Genomic DNA, 18,643 nt, shown 5'->3' with positions numbered 1-18,643 from the left:
TGTTAAGAAACAACCATTAGGGAATTCCCTGGTGGTCCAGTGGTTAGGACTTCGTGCTTCCACTGCCAGGGGCCCTGGTTTGATCCTTAGTCGGGGAACTAAGATCCTGTATGCTGCGTGGCATGGCCAAAAAAAAAAAAAAACAAAACAAACAACCATTAGAGAGGCCAGTACAATTACTGGGTGGGCCAAAGGGCTCGTTCGATTTTTTCCATAAGATGGCTCTAGTAGCACCTAGTTGTCTTTAACTTCATTCGAAACAATTTCGTTAGATTGTATGTGACAGCTGTCATATCAGCATGCATTTAAAAAAAGACTTATCAAAATTGGTGAGTTTTTGTGTAGCCATTTTAATATTGAAGATGGAAGAGAAAAGCAACATTTTCAGCATATTATGCTTTATTATTTCAAGAAAGGTAAAAACGCAACTGAAACACACAAAAAGATTTGTTCAGTGTATGGAGAAGGTGCTGTGACTGATCGAACGTGTCAAAAGTGGTTTGCAAAGTTTCATGCTGGAGATTTCTTGCTGGACGATGCTCCACAGTCGGGTAGACCAGTTGAAGTTGATAGTGATCACATCGAAACAATAATTGAGAACAATCAATGTCATATCACTTTGGAGATAGCCCACATACTCAAAATATCCAAATCAAGCACTGAAAATCATTTGCACCAGCTTGGTTATGTGAATCGCTTTCATGTTTGGGTTCCACGTAAGTTAAGTGGAAAAAAACCTTCTTGACCATATTTCTGCATGTGATTCTCTACTGAAACGTAATGAAAATGTTCCATTTTTAAAACAAATTTTGACGGGTGATGAAAAGTGGATACTGTACAATAATGTGGAACAGAAGAAATCATGGGCAAGTGAAATGAACCACCACCAACTACACCAAAGGGCCAGTCTTCATCCAAAGAAGGTGATGTATATATGGTGGGATTGGAAGGGAGTCCTCTCTTATGAGCTCCTTCCGGAAAACCAAACAATTAATTCCAAGTATTGCTCCCACTTAAAGCAACTGAAAGCGGCACTCGATGAAAAGCGTCCAAAATTAGTCAACAGAAAATGCATAATCTTCCATCAGGATAACGCAAGACCGCATGTTTCTTTGATGACCAGGCAAAAACTGTTACAGCTTGGCTGGGAAGTTCTGATTCACCCACCGTATTCACCAGACATTGTACCTTCGATTTCCAGTTATTTCGGTCTTTACAAAATTCTTGTAATGGAAAAAATCTCCATTCCATGGAAGACTGTAAAAGGCACCTGGAACACTTCCTTGCTCAAAAAGATAAAAAGTTTTGGGAAGATGTAATTATGAAATTGCCTGAAAAATGGCAGAATGTAGTGGAACAAAAGGGTGAATACATTGTCCAATAAAGTTCTTGGTGAAAATGAAAAATGTGTCTTATTTTTAGTTAAAAAACCAAAGACACTTTTTGGCCCACCCAATAAAAAAAAAAGCACATTTTCATATTGTGTGGTGTGGGCTATACTCTTCTTATCCTGTACACCCCTGGGTATGGCTCCCAGGAGGTGGAGGATGGCAAGAGGGGTGAGGGAGAATCGAAGGCCTATTTAAATAGAGGTGAGGGGAATTTAGGGGGTCAGGATCCCAAACTGACAAGGACCACTTGTTTCCTGGTCTGGAAGGAGCCCTGTGGATCTTCAGTGGAGATTTCCTTAGGAGGAAAACTAGGCTATGTTTCTCTTGGGGCCTGGTCCAAGTAGGTTGACCACTGGAGGACAAAGCCGGGGTGATATGAGCAGAGAGGTGTCCAGAAAGGCCGCTCTGACAGCTGTGGGAAATAGGGTCGGAGGTCAGCTTAGGAGCTGTGGTGGGAACTCAGGCAGCCAGGCCTGGGTCAGGATGTGGGTGCCCATGGGAATGATGAGAAGTGGACGGAGCAGGGAGGTACTAGGAAGCAGATGCAGGCAGTGGGGAGAGAGTGATGAGCAGGAGGGTGAGGCCGACGGTGGCGACCAAGCCACGGAGAAGGAGCAGGTCCTGGGTGAGCCTGCTCAGGGCACAGGACAGGGAAATACTAGGGATACACTCAGAGATAGAATCCCAAGAGGAATCAACCCCGCAGCATTAATGAAATTAACTGCAGAGTGTGGGAATCATGATCCAGACTCAAGTCAGATGGAGACACCTCTAGAAATGCAACACTGGGCACAAAGGGACTCTTTACAAAGCAATTATTTTTCCCAGAGGAGAAGGAACCCCTTTGAAATCTGAGATAAAAATGAAAGTGGTGTCTCACCTCCTGTGAGCTCTGCTCAGAGGCTCCTTAGAGGCCTCCATTATTAAGATAAATAACTCCACAATAGGGTAGATAAAAAATAAATAAACTGCTACATAAACTTATGACACAATTGCTGGTAACCCTGAGACCAAACTTGAGCAGCCTGGTTCAGAGGCCAGATGTTCAGCAGCTGAGATCTGTGACGGAGCAGAGCAGTAACTGGAATATCAAGGAGGACTGAGACCCGGGACCTGAGCCCAGCTCTGTTCCCTGGGAAGGCAAAGGCCTGGACTCGGGGACTCTACACAAGGTTGTGAGAGTTAGTGGGCAGCTCGGTAAGGACTCCAGGGCATCATCCAGGGTTTTCAGGAAGATACTCAACTTCCTCAAGAACTCCTTAAAATCTCTTTGCTAGGGTGTGCTCTACTCCCTTTGAGGAAATCACAAATTTGGGTCAGGTGTGGGGAATGTGGAAGGTGTATGGCAGGTGCCATGCTCAGTCAGGGCAGTGGGCGCCCCAGCCTGGCTGGCAGCTTACCTGGGATGTGGTCTTGGGGATGGTCAGGGTTTGCAGGAGTTCCTGTGGACCACAGACAAGAGAAGCCAGTCAGCCTTTGGGGGAAGCCAGGAAGGCAGTGGGGGGGCCTCTGTGACTAAGCAGGTATTGAGTGGCAGCTCTATCCCCAGCCCTGGAGGGGTTGGTCACAGAGGAGGGGGTAGGAACTGGGAAACGGGGGCAGAAAATCTGCTCCTGTTTGGGAAAGGGCAAGACAAGGTCACTCACTCTGACCTGGAGTGGACTCTTCTGGGGGCGTGGAGACCCCGGTGCCAGAGGGACCCTCCCCAGCCTCACATACCTCACGCTACTTCAGATTTTTACTGATGGTTAAAGACACATTAAAGATACTGACAAACTTCTCTAAGGCATTCCAGAAGGGAGCCAAGTTAGACTTCAGATGGGCTTTTCTCTGCTGGGACCAAGAGTGTGTGAGACAGGGCTGGGGAGCGGCTGTCCTCCTCGTGGCCTTGTCTGTCATCCCTGATGCCTCCTTTCTGGAGAGGTCTTCAGCAGAGCCCTCCACCCTCTCCCGCAGCCCGCCAGCTCACCAGCTCTGTCCTGACCCCAACCCCAGGAAGAACCCAGCTGCCCTAAGGGCACACACCTGAGGTGGTCACAGCATGTTCTGGCAAAGGCCAGTCAAGGCAGGGCCCATCCCACCTCCTGGCTCCAGGTGGCCTGGGGAAGGGGCTTGGGTGAATGGAGAATACTTCTTGAACCAGCTGCCAGAGAAGAACCCAAAGGGAAGGAAGCCAGCTTGGCTAAAACAAAATTTTAGAACTCCCACACTTGGGAAAACGCAACTACGGCACAGCCCCACATGAGACAAAGAAGAGGGTGATGGACGTATCTGCCATTAAGATGCCAGGTAAAGATTAAGACTCAGGAGAGACCCATTAATATGCCAGGTAAAGAGTTAAGACTCAGAGGAGACCATCCAGGTGCGCCGGACCCCAGTGCACCCAAGCCTAGAGCAGTGACCAGCAACACGATGGCAGTCACCAGCAAGGAGACAGTGGGCCCTCAGCTTCAGTGCTCACCTTCAGCATGTGCCACTGATCCAAGTGTTTAGATTCCTGCAGGGGAGAAGGGAGAACCCATGAGTGTCACTGGCCTGAGGTTGAGCCAGGCTGTCCCTGCCCCATGCCCAGCATGGCCCCAGCTACTCACAGAGGCGATCGCCAGGTTATTCTGGATTTCAGAGAGGATGTACCAGTAGCAGCAGGCCTGGGGCTGGTTTCAGGGGGTCCCTAAGGGCCGGGGGTTTGGGAGGCTGAAGGGAAGGAAGATGAGGAAGCAGGAGGCAGAGGGATCCCCACATCTCTGAGCTGCTGGGATTGACTGTGGTCCTCCCTGATCCTATGGAAATCTGAAATGGCCTGGCTTCTCTTAAAGGCCCAGTGGAGTCAGGGGGAGGTTGGGAGATGGGGTGATGGTGGGGTGTGTGAAGAAGCCCCAGATGGGCTGATACCCTTTTCTGATATAGAACCTCTACGACAAACAAATCAACCTATGCATCATTTTCTGGTACTCAAGATCAGTAAAACTTGAAAAACTGTTCTCAAAGCATTTCCTTCTTTCTTTTCTTTTCTTCTTCTTCTTCTTTTTTTTTTTTTTTGGCTGCAAGTCTTGCAGGATCTTAGTTCCCTGACCAGCGATTGAATCTGTGCCCTTGGTAGTAAAAGCACGGAGGCCTAACCACTGGACCACCAGGGAATTCCCTCCAAGGGTTTCACCTCACCTTACCAAGGAGGATACGAGCCACTGCCCACCAGACAGAGTGGGCGCAGGTGAGAGGGCAGCCTAGCTCTGAGTTCGCCCAGGCCTATCTGTGCCTCTTCCCAGCTGGGATCTGGTCCTGTTGCCCTCTGACAGCTCTGACTCTCTGTCACCATCCTCACAGGCCTCCCACTCCGTCTGAGAGGCAGACAAGATTCTGCCTGGGAACATCTTCTACGTGGCTAACCATTTGTGCGAAGCCTCAAACATGTAGAAGAGTACACTTGACCCTTGACCAACACAGGGATTAGGGGCACTGACATCCCCACAGTTGAAAATCCACATGTAACTTTTGACTCCTCAAAAACTTTACTACTAATAGGCTACTGCTGACCAGAAGCCTTACTGATAACGTAACAGTCAGTTAACACTTATTTTGTATACGTACTATACACTGTATTCTTACAGTGAAGTAAAGTAGAGAAAAAAATGTTACGAAAATCATAAGGAAAATACATTTACAGTACTGTACTGTATTTATTGATTCCACAAGTTTATGTTGTGTTTCTAAGATGAATTGTCTGCCTGTCAGTACCTATACCTACAACAATGCTATCTTATATGATACCAAACACTGTAGATGTTATGTGTATTACTAACAGTAGACATCAAAAATGAAAAGATAATATGAAAAAGAAATTCATACTTTTTTTAAAGGTATAAAGATTCATGCATTGATAATGAAGAAGCAGCAATATGACTGCTTTATTGTAGCCCAGTGTAATCAACAGGATTGCTTCATGGTAGCCTAGCCTATACACTAATGAATAAATCGTTATGCAACTGTCATGGAATACTGTATTACAGTCATATTCATAATACAGTATTGGAAACATTGTTACATTTTTTAAAATCCACCAATCTGTGACAATATGCTGATACGAAATTTCTCCAATTACAAGAGAGAGAGGCATACTGTAGCATAATGCGATTCTTTGAAAGCAAAGTTATAAAACAGTAAGAAAACTAACACATTATTAATTTTATATTAAATGTCACTCACTTTATGCCTACATAAGGATAGACTAGTATTCACATATATTTTATGCATTCATGACACACTGTTTTCTTAATTTCTTCAATATTTCTACGCTCCACAGCTCATCTGTCAATTTTTTCAAATTGTTGCAAATCTCCAAAATTTTTTCTAATATATTTATTAAAAAAAATCCATGTATAAGTGGAACCACACAGTTCAAAACCATGTTGTTCAAGGGTCAACTATATTATTTAAGAGCCTGGAACACAGTGTTACTAGCATTTAAGTCCCAACATTGTCACCTCACAGTTTTGGGGCAGCTTCCTTGAGAATGGGGACTGTGGGGCTGAGGGCCCTATATGCCTGTCCCTCCCCTGGCTCCTGGTTTTGTCTGAGATAAATATAATGAACACAGTAGGAATGAACGCATGTTCCAAGTCTTTGTGTTCCAGGTGAGCAACAAGAGAGTGACAGGCACCAAATGCCTATACATTAATAACAAGAATGACATGGCCACCCCCAGTTCCCCGGATACTGGAGCAATGGCTAGTAGGGTTGAGGTCAACAGACAGAACATCTGCATCCCCAAACCCAGATCTACTTGGGAGCACTTCCTCTGAGACTTGCCTGGCTCCAGACCATCCTTGAGATGTTAGATGTCCCTTCCTCCAGTCCTCCCCCACAGTCCAGATGGGAGAGGCTGCCCCGCTTCTGGGCTTCCCTTTCCTACCCCACCCCCGACCCCACCAGGCTTATCATCCTAAACTGTGCTTCTCCATCTGTCTTCTCTATTAGACTGAGCTTGGGGAGGAGGTCCACTCGGCACAGGTGTGCCCCAAGGAGGCTGCATCCCTGCAGCATGGGCTAGAATTCTGAGCGTGCACAGGTTGAGGTTGTACAGGCCCCAGGGAAGGAGTACAGAGCTGGGTGGGACAGGAAGCTGGTCCTCTCCATCTGAGCCCACCCAGGAGGCTCCTTCCTGCACTCTCTGCTGAGGTGGACACGTGAAACTGATGACACTGCTTGGCCAGCCAGGAGCCCTGAGCTGCCTTCTGTATTGACAAAACCAGGCGGTGTGGTCAGGGCCACCAGTGAAAGTGCAAGTGAGGTCATGGGGAAACTAAATCTGACACATGATGCCATGGAGAGGGTGACAGAGGAGATAGTCATGATGATGGAGCCCTGGGTCCCTGCCAGTGATGGGCACTCAGTAACTCCACCACGCCTATGGGGGTGAGTGACAGGAAGGAACAGGAGTGAACCTCTGGATGAATGGGACCCAGGGGCCAGGACCACGGACACTGTGCCCCACTCTGAATGTATCTGGGCAACAGGCGGGACCAAGCCAGGCCTGCAGGGGTCTGTAGGATGGGGCCCAAGGACCCACTCTGAAACCCACAGGGTCTCTTCCTGCAGACCCCAGGCAGCAGTTCTGGGCTGGCTCTCCTGCCCCAGCTCTAGCAGGGCCTCCCTTGTGCCCGCCCAGGGCTGGGCACCCTTAGTTCATTTCCCTTTGTGATCACAATCAGTCAGCCTGTGGAGGAAGCTTTCCCTGGGCTGGGTTGACGCAGGTGCCTGGGGTGAGATCACTTTCTTACAGGGGGCCAGGCCTCACCCAGGGGGTCAGGCAGGACTGTGGCCTGCAGGGGAGGAAAGGAGGGTTCCTGTGATTTCACCTGAAGCAGCTTCTTTAGAGTCAAGACAAACCTCAAAGGAGACTCCTGGAGGAGGCCCAGGCTCTGCCTGCTTCCCCTGAGAAGCTGCAGAAGCTCTGTGGAAGGTTCCCACCTGTCCTCCACAGGGGCAGCTGGGCAGCCCTTCTGAATCACATTTGCTTGGAGGAATGTGACTCTGTTCCTCGCACAAATGCGCCATCCTTGCTTCCTTCCCAGCCCTTCATGGCCTCCTCCCATGGCCCCTTCACCTTGCCTCAGGGGCCTGCCTTTCTACACTCTAGCCCAGCAAAGCCTTGGATTGTCCCAACCTCCTCACCCTCTGACCCCTGGATGCCAGCCCCTCAAGGTCATCCCTAGCAGTCAGTTCACATTCCCCAACCATGCCACCCTCCGTTCTTCAATGGCTGACTTGGTCTCCTATTTCCCGGGGAAGACAGAAGCCATTGTCCCCTCCTGCCACCAAACCCACTGCACCTTCCCAGACTGGGCCCACCCAGGCAGCCCTCCCCTGAGCTCTCTGCTCAGGTGGGCCTGTGATACCTGATGTCGGGAGCCCTCCCTGTGACCATCCCCCTCAGGCACTCACTACACTGGCCCAACATCCAGGTCTCTCACCTAGTCCCAGCTCATCTCCAGCAGAGAGATACTTGAGTTTCCCTGCCTGGAAAGATCCTTCTCTGACCCCTTGACTCCTCTAGCTGCCTTCCTCTCCTTCTCTTCAGAATAGATCTTCGAAGAGCTGCCTGCCCTCTCTGTCTCACCCTCCTTCACTCCTCAGCCCACTACCACCGGCTTCTGCCCCCACCATACACTAAAACTGCTCTCCCAGAGGCTCCAGTGGCCTCCTTGTCAACAATCCCAGTGGCCGCATCTTATCTTTACCCTATTGTCCCCCTCCCGCCACCTGGCATCACCTCCTAATTTGTCACTTTCCAGTGCTGTCATGGTGGGTGCTCAGCCTCTGGGGTCAGACAGACTTGCTTGCTTTCAGCCCTGGGCGATGTTGCTTCCTAGCTGCATGAACTCAACCTCTCTGAGCCTCAGTTTCCTCTTCTGTAAAATGGGGATCATAATCATCCCTGCCTCAGGCTCATTGTGAGGATTAAATGAATTAACCCATAAAAAGAACTCTGTGCCCGGCAGTGGAAGTTAGCTGTTAGAGTCTTTACCTGCATCTGGTTTTCTCCATCCCCACCAGAGTCAACCAGCTCCAGCCTTCTCACTATCTGTGGTCCAGAGAACTTCCCCGCCTCCGCACTGGCCAACCTGCTTCTGATTCTTCCCAGCCATTCTCCCCACAGTAGCTAGACTGGGCTTCCTGGGACCCAAACCTTCCAGGGACCACACCTGTCGCTGGCTGAAAACCCCACAATGCTTCCAGGGCTCCTAGCATGAAGCCTAAACCTCCTCCTCCTTTCATAGACTTTATAACTATTTTTTAAACAAGAGGCAAACTACAAAGGTCAAGATTTACAATAACACTACTCAGAATTTTTCTTTGCTACAATACACCGTGAAGTCAGGACTGTTTAAGAAGGCTTGCAGGAATGTTCGGCCTCCATAGCTTTAAAATTCCCTCAAAAAGCTCATTTACCTAAAAAAGAGGTTTTTCTCTATAAGAAATCACATTTTTTTGTGTGTGTGCACAGGTCTCAAAACTCTTATATAGAATGTAATACCAAACCACAGTTGAGTATTTAAGCAGCCCTGGGTCTCTGGGACATGAACCCCCGCCCCTGCCTGAGCTGAATACTTTAAATCCGAACTTTTTTTTTTTAATTCTTATTTTTCTTCCACACTTTAAAGTTGAAATATAGTTAATGTACAATATTATATGTTATAGGTGTACAGTACAGTGATTCACAAAATTTAAAACTTATACTCATTTATAGTTATTATAAAATATTGGTTATATTCCCCTTGTTGTACAACATATCCTTGTAGCTTATTTTATACCTCATAGTTTGTACCTCTTACTCCCCTACTTCTATATTGCCCCTCCCCGCTTTTCTCTCCTCACGGGTAACCACTAGTTTGTTCTCTATATTTGTTAGTCTGCTTCCTTTTTGTTATATTCACTAGCTTGTTGTATTTCTTAGATTCCACATATGAGTAATACAATACAGTATATCTTTCTCTGTTAGACTTATTTCACGTAGCATAATGCCCTCCGTGTCCATCCATGCTGCTGCAAATGGCTAAATGTCATTATTTTTCGTGGCTGAGTAACATTCCACTGGGTATATATATGTACCACATCTTCTTTATCCATTCATCTGTTGATGGACACTTAGGTTGCTTCCATATCTTGGCAATTAAATCAGAGCTTCTTAAATGTCATGTGAATCACCTGAGGACCTGGTCAAAAGGCAATTTTTGAATCAGAAAGTCTGGGGTGAAGTCTGAGGGTCTGCACTTCACACAAGCCCCCAGCTGATGGTGAAGCTGCAGGTCCGAGGTCCAAGCTGAGTAGGAAGGCTTTATGTCTGTCTCTGCCCACAAGATGGTGCATCTCTTAAGGAGAGGAACGGTATCTGCTTTATTCACAGTGCGTGCACAAAGCAAGTGCTTCGTAAGTTTGTTGAATGAATTGTTCTTAGTGGGTACCCAGTCCTAAGGCTCCCTACTTGTTTCTGTTGCCTCATTTCACTCACGCCTTTGAGACACTCCCCTTGCTTTTTGAGGATGCTCTGGGCCCAGATCCAAGGGCTGAGCTAGGAGCCGCGTATATCGGCCACAGGCATTATTCTCATTATTTCCTTGCATCACAGCCTCTTCACCTGCCTCTGCTGCAACCACATCTTGGTCCTTGTCTTCACCAGATCTCCATCTGCTCAGAAGCCTGAAACACCCAAATTCCCCCGCCTCAGCATAACCTCCTATCCTTCATCTCCCCACACGGATCATATCACACTGCACCCCAGCCCCTGGCATTTCCATTCTGTCTCTCTTCTCCCCCACCGCCACAGCCCCAATCATCTCAAAGAACTCTTCCCCATGTCCCTGTTACACTTATCCCTTTACCAACACCCCCTGACCTGGGCCTGTGTCAGGGCCTGACATGCCCCATGGGGCAGCAGTTTACCTCTTCCTTCAGGGTCTGCCCTCTAAGCCTCCCACCTTCCTAGTTTGCCTGCTTCCCATCTGGCTGCTGCTTCTCTGATTCTTTGTGGACTCTCCCATGGTCTATCCCTGCCCTCTGCCCTGTTCAGCAAACCCTTCCTTCTGGCCTGCATCTGCCAATCACACTTCAGCACAGACTGGGATCCAGACCCCTGAGACACAACTCTCTCCTTTGGTCACTGGACCGCATCACCAGAGGCCCAGCATGAAACCTCTCTTCTTTTCCCTCGCCCTTCAGACCTTGTCAATCCCACCACCTAAACCTACCCAGGCCAGCCCCCTCCTCCTACTTCCCACTGACATCTTCCTCAAGGGCCCCCATCAACAGGCCCCTGAGCCCAGCTCCTCTGTGCTACCAGAGGGACTGCCCAGGGCCTGCAGCCAGGCCTCCACCAGGGGCTAACATCCCACAGCACAGGGCAGAGTTGGGCTGTGCTGTTATCACACCAATAAGAGAATGGGCGTCTGGTGCCTGAGCTCCATCTGCCACCCACCAGGAACAGAGAGTGTAGAGGAGAAGCTGCCCAAAGCCCGGGAGGCAAACCACTGGGGGCTTTAACACCAGTAATTCAGTGCTAGGAGTGGGTATCAAGAGATGTGCTCTCAGTGGACGAGCCCACAGGTGGATGGTTAGCCATGTGACCGGCTACCAGACAAACTCTTGCCTGTTCCACTGGGCCTTCACCTGGCCACCCATGCAGAACCAGGCAGTGCCAGGTGGGGCGGGCAGCAGAGGGTCAGGGCTGTCCAGGGGATGGCAGGACCAGGTCCCACTGGGCAGGAGGCTCAAGGGAGCTCAGAGTCAGGGGGCCGCTCCCCTGTCAGACAGGTCCTTTTACCTGTCCCCACTCTGCCCAGTGACCTGCCTGTCTCTTAGCCTCCTTTGCAAGATGAGGAGATACCCTGTAATTTTTTTTTTCCAAGTTTCACTGATTTTGAGTACTAAAAAGTGATGAATAAGTCTGTGGTTTGCTATGGAGGTTCCATGTCAGATAAAGATTCTTCTGAAGCCCGCCCGCCACACCCTCGCTTGCCCGCGGCACGGGCCTGCTGCATAAAAGACGGCGGCTGTCTCAGACACTTCATAATGCCACAAAGGACCCGGACAAGACAGAATCCATCCTGCCAGCCCAAACATGCGCAGCCTCCCCATCCTGCATTGGCTCCTGTTCCTGCTCACACTCCACACCCCTCAGGCACAAGGGGCACCGCTCAAGACACCAGGAACCCAACAATGCTATGTACTCAACCTGATCCGGGAAATTATAAATGAGCTAGACAAGCTACCTGTGGCTTCAGAAGTGAGTAGCTGGGATAAGGTTGGCAAGGGGCAGGGAAGGGCTGGCAGGTGCCTCAGGCCAACAGGACTCATGGGCTCTCTCCCTCTGCCCCTACAGGACTTCTTGAACTCAAACGAAAAGAGGAGGCTGATGGTAAGAGTTCAGCCCCACACATGGGTGCACTTGGGTGGGTCCCCATTCACCTCCTGCCTGGGTGACCTCAGGCATGTCACTTCACCTTGACTAGCTTCGGTGTTTTCATCTGTGAATAGGGTTAACAGCACCTGTCTCAGTGGGGTTGTTGTGAGGATTAAATGCACACTGTGTGTCAAGTTCCCAGACCAGCCTCTGGTGCTTAGCAGCTGCTCAACACATTTCCCCCGTCATGGCTATAATAATGAAAATGATTTCTTTTTAAATTACAAAATGAAAAGGCAGTTCTAGGTGAACAATATCACAGGTTTTAAGCTCAGTTTTCAGTGGAGCATCCTCTGGGCTGGCAGACTAAAATTTCCCTCAGGATCACGTTTGCTTCCCTCCTTTTCCTTGAATAATTGTCGTATTTTCAACTCTGATCAGCCCTAGTTATCATCATTTATAGCTATTTTTCCTAAAGTGGTTATCTCACTTTTGCTTGCATGGCATTATTTGGGTAAAACAAGAGATGGAATCTCTCCTGAGTTTACTGGCCATTTGTATTCCCCCTCTCTTAGGCACTCACAGTTCACACACTGCACCCGTTTCCATGCTGGGGCCTCTGTGACTGTCTTCCTGATTTCTAGGAGCCCTTAATTCAGTCAAGGCCTCTTGCTGCAAATATTTCCCTTGGCCAACCCTTTGCCTTTTTAGAGCCTGTTTTGGGAAATTTTTTCTCCCCAAGTGCAGAAAGATCCACCCAGGCCCTTCATGCAGCTCACAGGAGCCAGGGGCTCGGGATGTGGGTGACATAAGGCTTGCCTGGGGTGTGCACTCACCTCTAGGCCTGTGCCCTTCAGAGCAGTTCAGGGACCCACCTGGGGCAAGAAGGGGACAAGGAGGGGATTGTCCAGGGATGTCCCTGAAAGCACGCTTGGAAAACTGTGGGGATGACTTCAGCCCAGCCATGGGAAGGACACTCTCCAACCTTTCCCCACTTACATGAATGCTTTGTCCCCTTAGAAAACAAGGCTCTGGACGCCAAACCTGGAAGAATTCCTGACATTTGCCACAAATTCCCTTGGAGAGGATTCGAAAATCAAGAAAAATCTTAAGGTATGTGAAGCTGTCAAGGGTTTTGTCATCCCTGCCTTGGCCCTGCCCTGCCTCTGGGGAGGAGGGTAGCAGGTCCTGCTTCTTTTCCAGCCAAGTCTCTGACTGTCTGCTTCGGTCTCTTCCCACAGGAAATCCAGCCAATCCTGCCCACAACCACGTCCACGGTAAGTTGCCCCCTAGAGGTCCCTGCAGGTGATGCCCTCAGCTATGACCTGACCCCAGCCTGTCATCCACCTTCCAACCTGGCTCCATCTAATGCCACCTTCTTGGTTTCTTCACAGGAAGAGCCAATCCTTATTGAGAAGGATAACTTGGGTGATTTCCGGGTGAAACTGAAGGAATATCTGTCTGCCATTAGAGACTCTCTGAATTGTAAGAACACATAGAACCCTAACGTCTGAAGTCGGAAGCTCAGCTCCCTCTCTGGAGCCTCGGAACGTCAGTAACAGCAGATGTCCTAAGTTTCTTGGATGTCTCTCGCATAGTCCGGGACTGGAAGAATTTCATTTTCTCCTGTGGAGTCAGACTAATTGTTAATTACCTAATTCCTGAAATGTGCAGCCCCCATTTGTCCTTCTGTGATTATTCTCATTTTTATTTTATTGAGACTATTTATTTATGTATTTATTTATCACCTTGTGCAATGTGAAGGGTATTTATTTTAGCAGAGAAGCCATGTCTTGCTCTTTCTGAAAAAGATTGAAGATGGGGACTTCGGGGCATGTTCATTTGTACCTCAGGTTTTAAACTGGTTTCTATACATCTGTGAAAATAAACCACACTTTCTGAACAAATGCTTTGTTGCTAGTGTCTCATTTTTACTCAGGTCTTAGTAACTCTCTTGCCTGATGATTTAACACACCTCCCTACCACCAGATGGGCCTGGAACCCACACCCTGGCAATCTGTGGTCCACTGGGGAGCCAGATTGAGTTTTAGAAAATGCAAATATGACCATGTTGGTTTATACTTCATTTTCCAGTCCTCAGGGTCTTCTGGACCTTGTCCAGATCATTAGGGTAGCATAAAAGTCCTGGTTCCATCCAGTGCTTCTATTTCCTTTCTCCCACAGCTACCTACCTCCTTGATGCTCCAGGTAACAGAAGCGCTGTGGCTTCCTAGAGGAACCACACACCTTGCTTCCTACCTCTAAACCTTTACCCACACTGTAACCTCAGCCTCACATGCCCTGATCCTGACTCAACATGCCCAGGTTCATTTAAAGAAGCTGTTAACTACTTGAAGTAACAAGTAACACTCTGATTACTTAAAGAGCCCTTTTCCAGCACGTTTTCTAATGCATAGTCATTAAAGGGATGAATGAAGGTAGAGAAAAAGAAGGTGCAATGTAGTTTTGAATTAGATCAGACTGAAATCTTTCTTATTAAAGTAGACAAGAAATAACATAATAAAGACAAGTCAGACAAAAACAGTCTCCTGTATCTTATAAAGGATGCGAAAATGTGTGCAGTAATTCTTTTTTTTTTTTAATTTACTATAAAGTGTCTGTGCTTAGGGGGAGTTGGAATCCTATTGAGAAAGAAAAAATGAATACATGGAGGAAAAAAAGACCAGCTCAAATGTTGCATACCTCTGGGTTATCCACACTACTCCAGGACAGAGCTCTTCTCTGAAACAGGTGCGTAGGCAGGGACCCACTGGAAGGACAGCCAGTGTGGCCCCGAGGTGGCACAGACTGACCTGAATGATGGAGACTGGGGCATCACTGAATGTGGCTTCAGTCTGCCACCTGACCGTTGGGGTCCCACTGACCCTTTAGCTCTGAGTGCCTCCCTCTCTGGTTCCCCTGCACTCTGCCCAGGTGCACCTCCTCCAGTATGGGGGTTCAGGGGAGAAGAGGCAGAGCAAACTTTCCTGTCACCATGCTAAGGAGTAATGTCATCCTCTCTGACTCCTCACAAGTCCCATAAGAGCTTTGGGTGCTGAACACCTATGTGTCAGGCCCTCTACTGGACACTGGGAATATGGCAGTGACTAGACAGATGGAAGGTATCCAGGGAGCTTGCTTTAGATTGAATGGCCTGGGAAGGTCTTTCTGAGGAGGGGACATATAGGTTGAAACCTGAATGACAAGAAAGGGCCAGCCATGCAGCAATCAGGGAGGAAGGAACTCTGGAAAGAGGGAACAACAGCCAGTGCCTGGAGACTGAAATGTGCTGAGAGCACTCATGGAACAGAAGGAAAAGCCCACAATTCTCCCTCAGTTTCTCTCCCTTCCCTCCTCAGGCTTTATAAAAATTCAAAACCTACATTGGTGTGTATATTTTTTTTCCTGAAAATAAAAACCTCATGAAATTGTCATAGTGTACACATTTTTTTCTTATTGTCTACATACCAGAGTTTTTTAAATGTTGTATTTTAATTGTTCACATTTTATTTTAAAAATATTACTTAGAATTACCTTGTGTTTAAAAATGAATATACTGTAGAAAAGAGACATTCTCATTTATTATTGATGAAAGTGTAAAATTTTCAAACTCTTTGAAAGGTAAGCTGCTATTATCTACTTAAATGTGATAGGCATACCTTGTGATTATTTGTTATATACATACGTGTGTATATATGAGCACAAATAATTATTACTCTATTGATCTATGTTTTATAATAATAATCTATATGTCCTTTAATAGATAATTTGTTAAATAACATAGTTATGAAGTGGATGCTATCTGGTTTCTGACTATAGGCACATTTATGTATTTGTCTAGCTATCTACCTCCCTCACTTTATATCTGTATATTTTGTTATAAAATTAACTACTTCATGGTTAAGAATGGGAAAAAAGAAAGATATAAAACAGTGTGAAACTATCTACCATTTGTGTTAATAAAAAAATTAAAAAAAAAACCCCAAAACCCAAAACCACAACCTGTGTTAGTGGCGAATGACTGCAGGAGGTGGGGGTCAGTGGTCAGGTCAGACAACACAGACTTGGTGCAGAAAGATCAGAGGACATGGAGTATAGGCAGGACCTGGGTGGAGGTGACATGCTTGAGAAGGGGGTGGGCCTTTTCAGGTTTCCTGTGGGCTTTTCATTGCCCTTCTTGTACAGCAGTCCAGCCTGCTTCAGGCTGAAGTGGGACGAACATGAGCCCAGCACACTCAGGCTCATCCTTGACCCCAAACCTCAGACCCTGCCTGGGTCTAACACAACCAGGCCCAAGCACAGCCCTGGTCCTGGGGCCCAGAACCAACAGGTGGTCAGTTCCCAGTCAAGTTAGGGTATTTTCACATCATGTCCATCTGCCTTCAGGGAGAGGGCTGACGACTCCATGACCCAACAGGAGGCCCTGGGGTGCCTGAGTCTCTCCTGAAGGTCTTTTTTCAGAGCCTGCCCAGACTGTCCTTAGTGCCAGGTCTATAGGTCCAGTTGCCACAAGGGGGCACCAAAGCCCCATCATAAGTCCCACAATGTCCAAGTGAAGGCCAAAGTTCCCACCTTCCCAAATCCAAGGTGCTTCTTCAGCAGGAAAGTAGATAACCTCAACCAGGAATTTTACTTTTTAATTTAAAAAATATTATGGAAAAGAATCTGAAGAAGAAAAAAATATATGTATATAAAACTAAAACTGAATAACTGCTGTCACCTGAAACACTGGAAATCAACTATACTTCAATTTTTTAAAATTATCGTTTTTTTACTGCGAGGGCAATATGAGAGCGCATAGATGAGCTTTACTGATAAACTTTGAAATACAGAAAAATAAAGCAAAGAGAAATTGCCAGGAAGGCAAACGCCTGAGGAGAGAACTCAGAGAGGCATTGCCCACCTCCCTCCATGGTGCAAATCCTCTTGCTCCAGGAAGGGGTTCTGCTCCTCCCATCCTGGCCTTGAATCTGCATTTGACTGAGTTCAGCGAACACCCTGAGGACCCTCCACAGCTTACCCAGGCTGGGGCAGGGGATTGGGGAGACACTGAGTCAGGCCTCCGGGGGCCTCTTGGCCATGTCCAGTTGGCCCAGGATGGTGTGGTAGGGGTTACTACATACAGAACCACGGATGGATGGGTGTGGATCTTGTCAGAGGCGCTTCTCTCAGGAGGTAATGCACAGGGAGCTTGATAAAGGAGTAGGAGTTCATCAGGCAGCCAGAGGTGCAGAGAAGGACGTCAGGCAGATGGCACCAGGGAGTAAGGGTGTGGAGGTCTAAGAGCATAGGGTGAGTTGGGGGTCACAGGAGAGTTTAGGCAGTTTATAGGGCCACAGTGTGGGTGCCGGGTGGCCAGGTAGAGACAAGTCCCCCAGAGCTCCCTTGGTCAGGGAGCCCCAGGCACCTCTGGGTCTCAGCCTGGTCCCTCGCCATTCCTCCCTCTCTTTGCCTAGCCTAGCCCAGCCTGGCCTGGACACTGTGGAGACAGCAAGACTAGATAACCATGCCTGAGGAGTCGGGGGTGTATGGCGGGAGAGGGATAGGATGGGGCCACATCACTGTTTTTAATGCCAACAGGAAAGAGCCAGGGCAGAGGGAGAGAAGCTGGAGGAAAGAGGGGCCAGCCAAGCAGAGCCGGATCCCTGGGGCCATGGTGGGAAAGAGGGAGGGAGAGGCAGAGGTTGTGTGGGCCAGAGTGGAGGGTTGAGTGAGTTCTCACCATGGGCTGGGGTCTCAATTTTCTCCTTGAAAACCTCAGGTCAGGCTCATGGAGGGGGAAGATGGATCAGGCAAAGGGACTCAGAATCCCCTCAATGACCAGATGAAGTCTATGACTGCCTTCATTTTACATACGAAAAAAAAATGAGGCACAGAGAATATGACTCCAGAGCCTCTGAATCCTCAAGCCACAGTGTTTCGGCCAATGCCGACTGAAGCAGAGGAGCCCTTTAAGTCTGGTTTAGGGCCCACCTGGGGTCTCCTCCTTGACTGGACCCAGGCCTCCAGAAGTACCTACTGGCTCCAAGACCTCCTGGTTTCAGCTCCAGGGGCGCACAGCACAGCCGTGGTGCCTCAGCTCCATCCTCCATTCATTGAACCACCACATGTTTATCGCCAAAATCCTCTACATGCACATTTGTCCCTTCTCCTACCCAGCACCCCCCACATATGCACACACACTGGGCTTAGATCCAGGCTCGTTCCCATCCCCATGCCTCATGGAGTTTCTGGGAGAGAAACCACTGGCTCACAGCCACCCCCTACCTTGACTGGTAGTCAAGGCTTCCTCTCTCCTACCCAGCTTCTCAGAGATCCCAGACTCAACTTCCACCTCCAGCCTTGGCTCATGCTGTGGCCCTCCAGGAGCCCTCCCTACTCCCCAGGGTCCACAGAATCCTAGCCTGAGGCCTTCTCGCCTCCTCCTCAGACAGGCGCCCTTGACCATGCTGCCCCTGGGACTTCCTTCAGCAGACAATGGGCGAGTGTCTCCACTCACCCTGCCCTGGAGGGCACCACATGGGCCATGCCAGAGATGAAGTGGAGCAGCCAGGGACAGCAGACTGTGACAGTGAAGATGTGTACCTCTGAGGAGAGCTGTGCCAGGAAAGAAGTGTGGCTGTGCCCGTACCTGTGCCCAGGTGGGAAGCACCTGGTACTGGGGCACTGGTGACAGAGTGCTGGCAGTGAGGGTCCACATCCGGGGGTGATGCTGGTAGGGTGCTCCTTCTCCTTCTGCTGTTATCTGTCCTGACCCCTATGGGGAAAAGGACCAGGCCTCCCTTGAGCACGGTAATAAAACAATGGATCCCTCAGAGGGGCTCTGAGCCTTGAATGGGGGTGGGGGAAACACTTT

At 48.6% G+C, this 18,643-nt stretch overlaps 2 protein-coding genes across 2 annotated transcripts in view; one reads left to right on the top strand and one right to left on the bottom strand.

Moving 5' to 3' along the window:
• The window catches only part of ACSL6 (acyl-CoA synthetase long chain family member 6), a 291,721-nt gene that overhangs the window by 110,825 nt on the left and 162,253 nt on the right, over nucleotides 1–18,643 (bottom strand). Inside the window, exons 6-8 of the mRNA XM_049707244.1 lie at nucleotides 18,419–18,544; nucleotides 3,853–3,888; nucleotides 2,792–2,833 (exon numbers count right to left, since the gene is read on the bottom strand). The gene's annotated coding sequence lies outside the window, so the exon portion shown is untranslated. The remainder of the gene's footprint in view (nucleotides 1–2,791; nucleotides 2,834–3,852; nucleotides 3,889–18,418; nucleotides 18,545–18,643) is intronic.
• On the top strand, nucleotides 8,031–18,421 carry LOC101275202 (interleukin-3). The gene is made up of 4 exons (XM_033405910.2): nucleotides 8,031–11,877; nucleotides 12,808–12,900; nucleotides 13,029–13,064; nucleotides 13,182–18,421. Exons 1-4 carry the CDS (start codon nucleotides 11,506–11,508, stop codon nucleotides 13,284–13,286), a joined length of 606 nt encoding a protein of 201 aa, XP_033261801.1. The 5' UTR covers nucleotides 8,031–11,505; the 3' UTR covers nucleotides 13,287–18,421.

This window comes from Orcinus orca, chromosome 3 (genome assembly GCF_937001465.1).
Source record: "Orcinus orca chromosome 3, mOrcOrc1.1, whole genome shotgun sequence".
Lineage (NCBI taxonomy): Eukaryota > Metazoa > Chordata > Mammalia > Artiodactyla > Delphinidae > Orcinus > Orcinus orca.
Note: the sequence above shows the minus strand (reverse complement) of the source record. Positions and strands in the feature narration are given on the sequence as shown.

Coding starts and splice junctions, on each gene's coding strand:
- LOC101275202 (XM_033405910.2), top strand. CDS start 11,506: ATGCGCAGCCTCCCCATCCTGCATTGGCTCCTGTTCCTGCTCACACTC. Junction 11,878..12,807: donor GCCTGGGTGACCTCAGGCAT/GTCACTTCACCT, acceptor TTGTCCCCTTAG/AAAACAAGGCTCTGGACGCC. Junction 13,065..13,181: donor TGCCCACAACCACGTCCACG/GTAAGTTGCCCC, acceptor GTTTCTTCACAG/GAAGAGCCAATCCTTATTGA.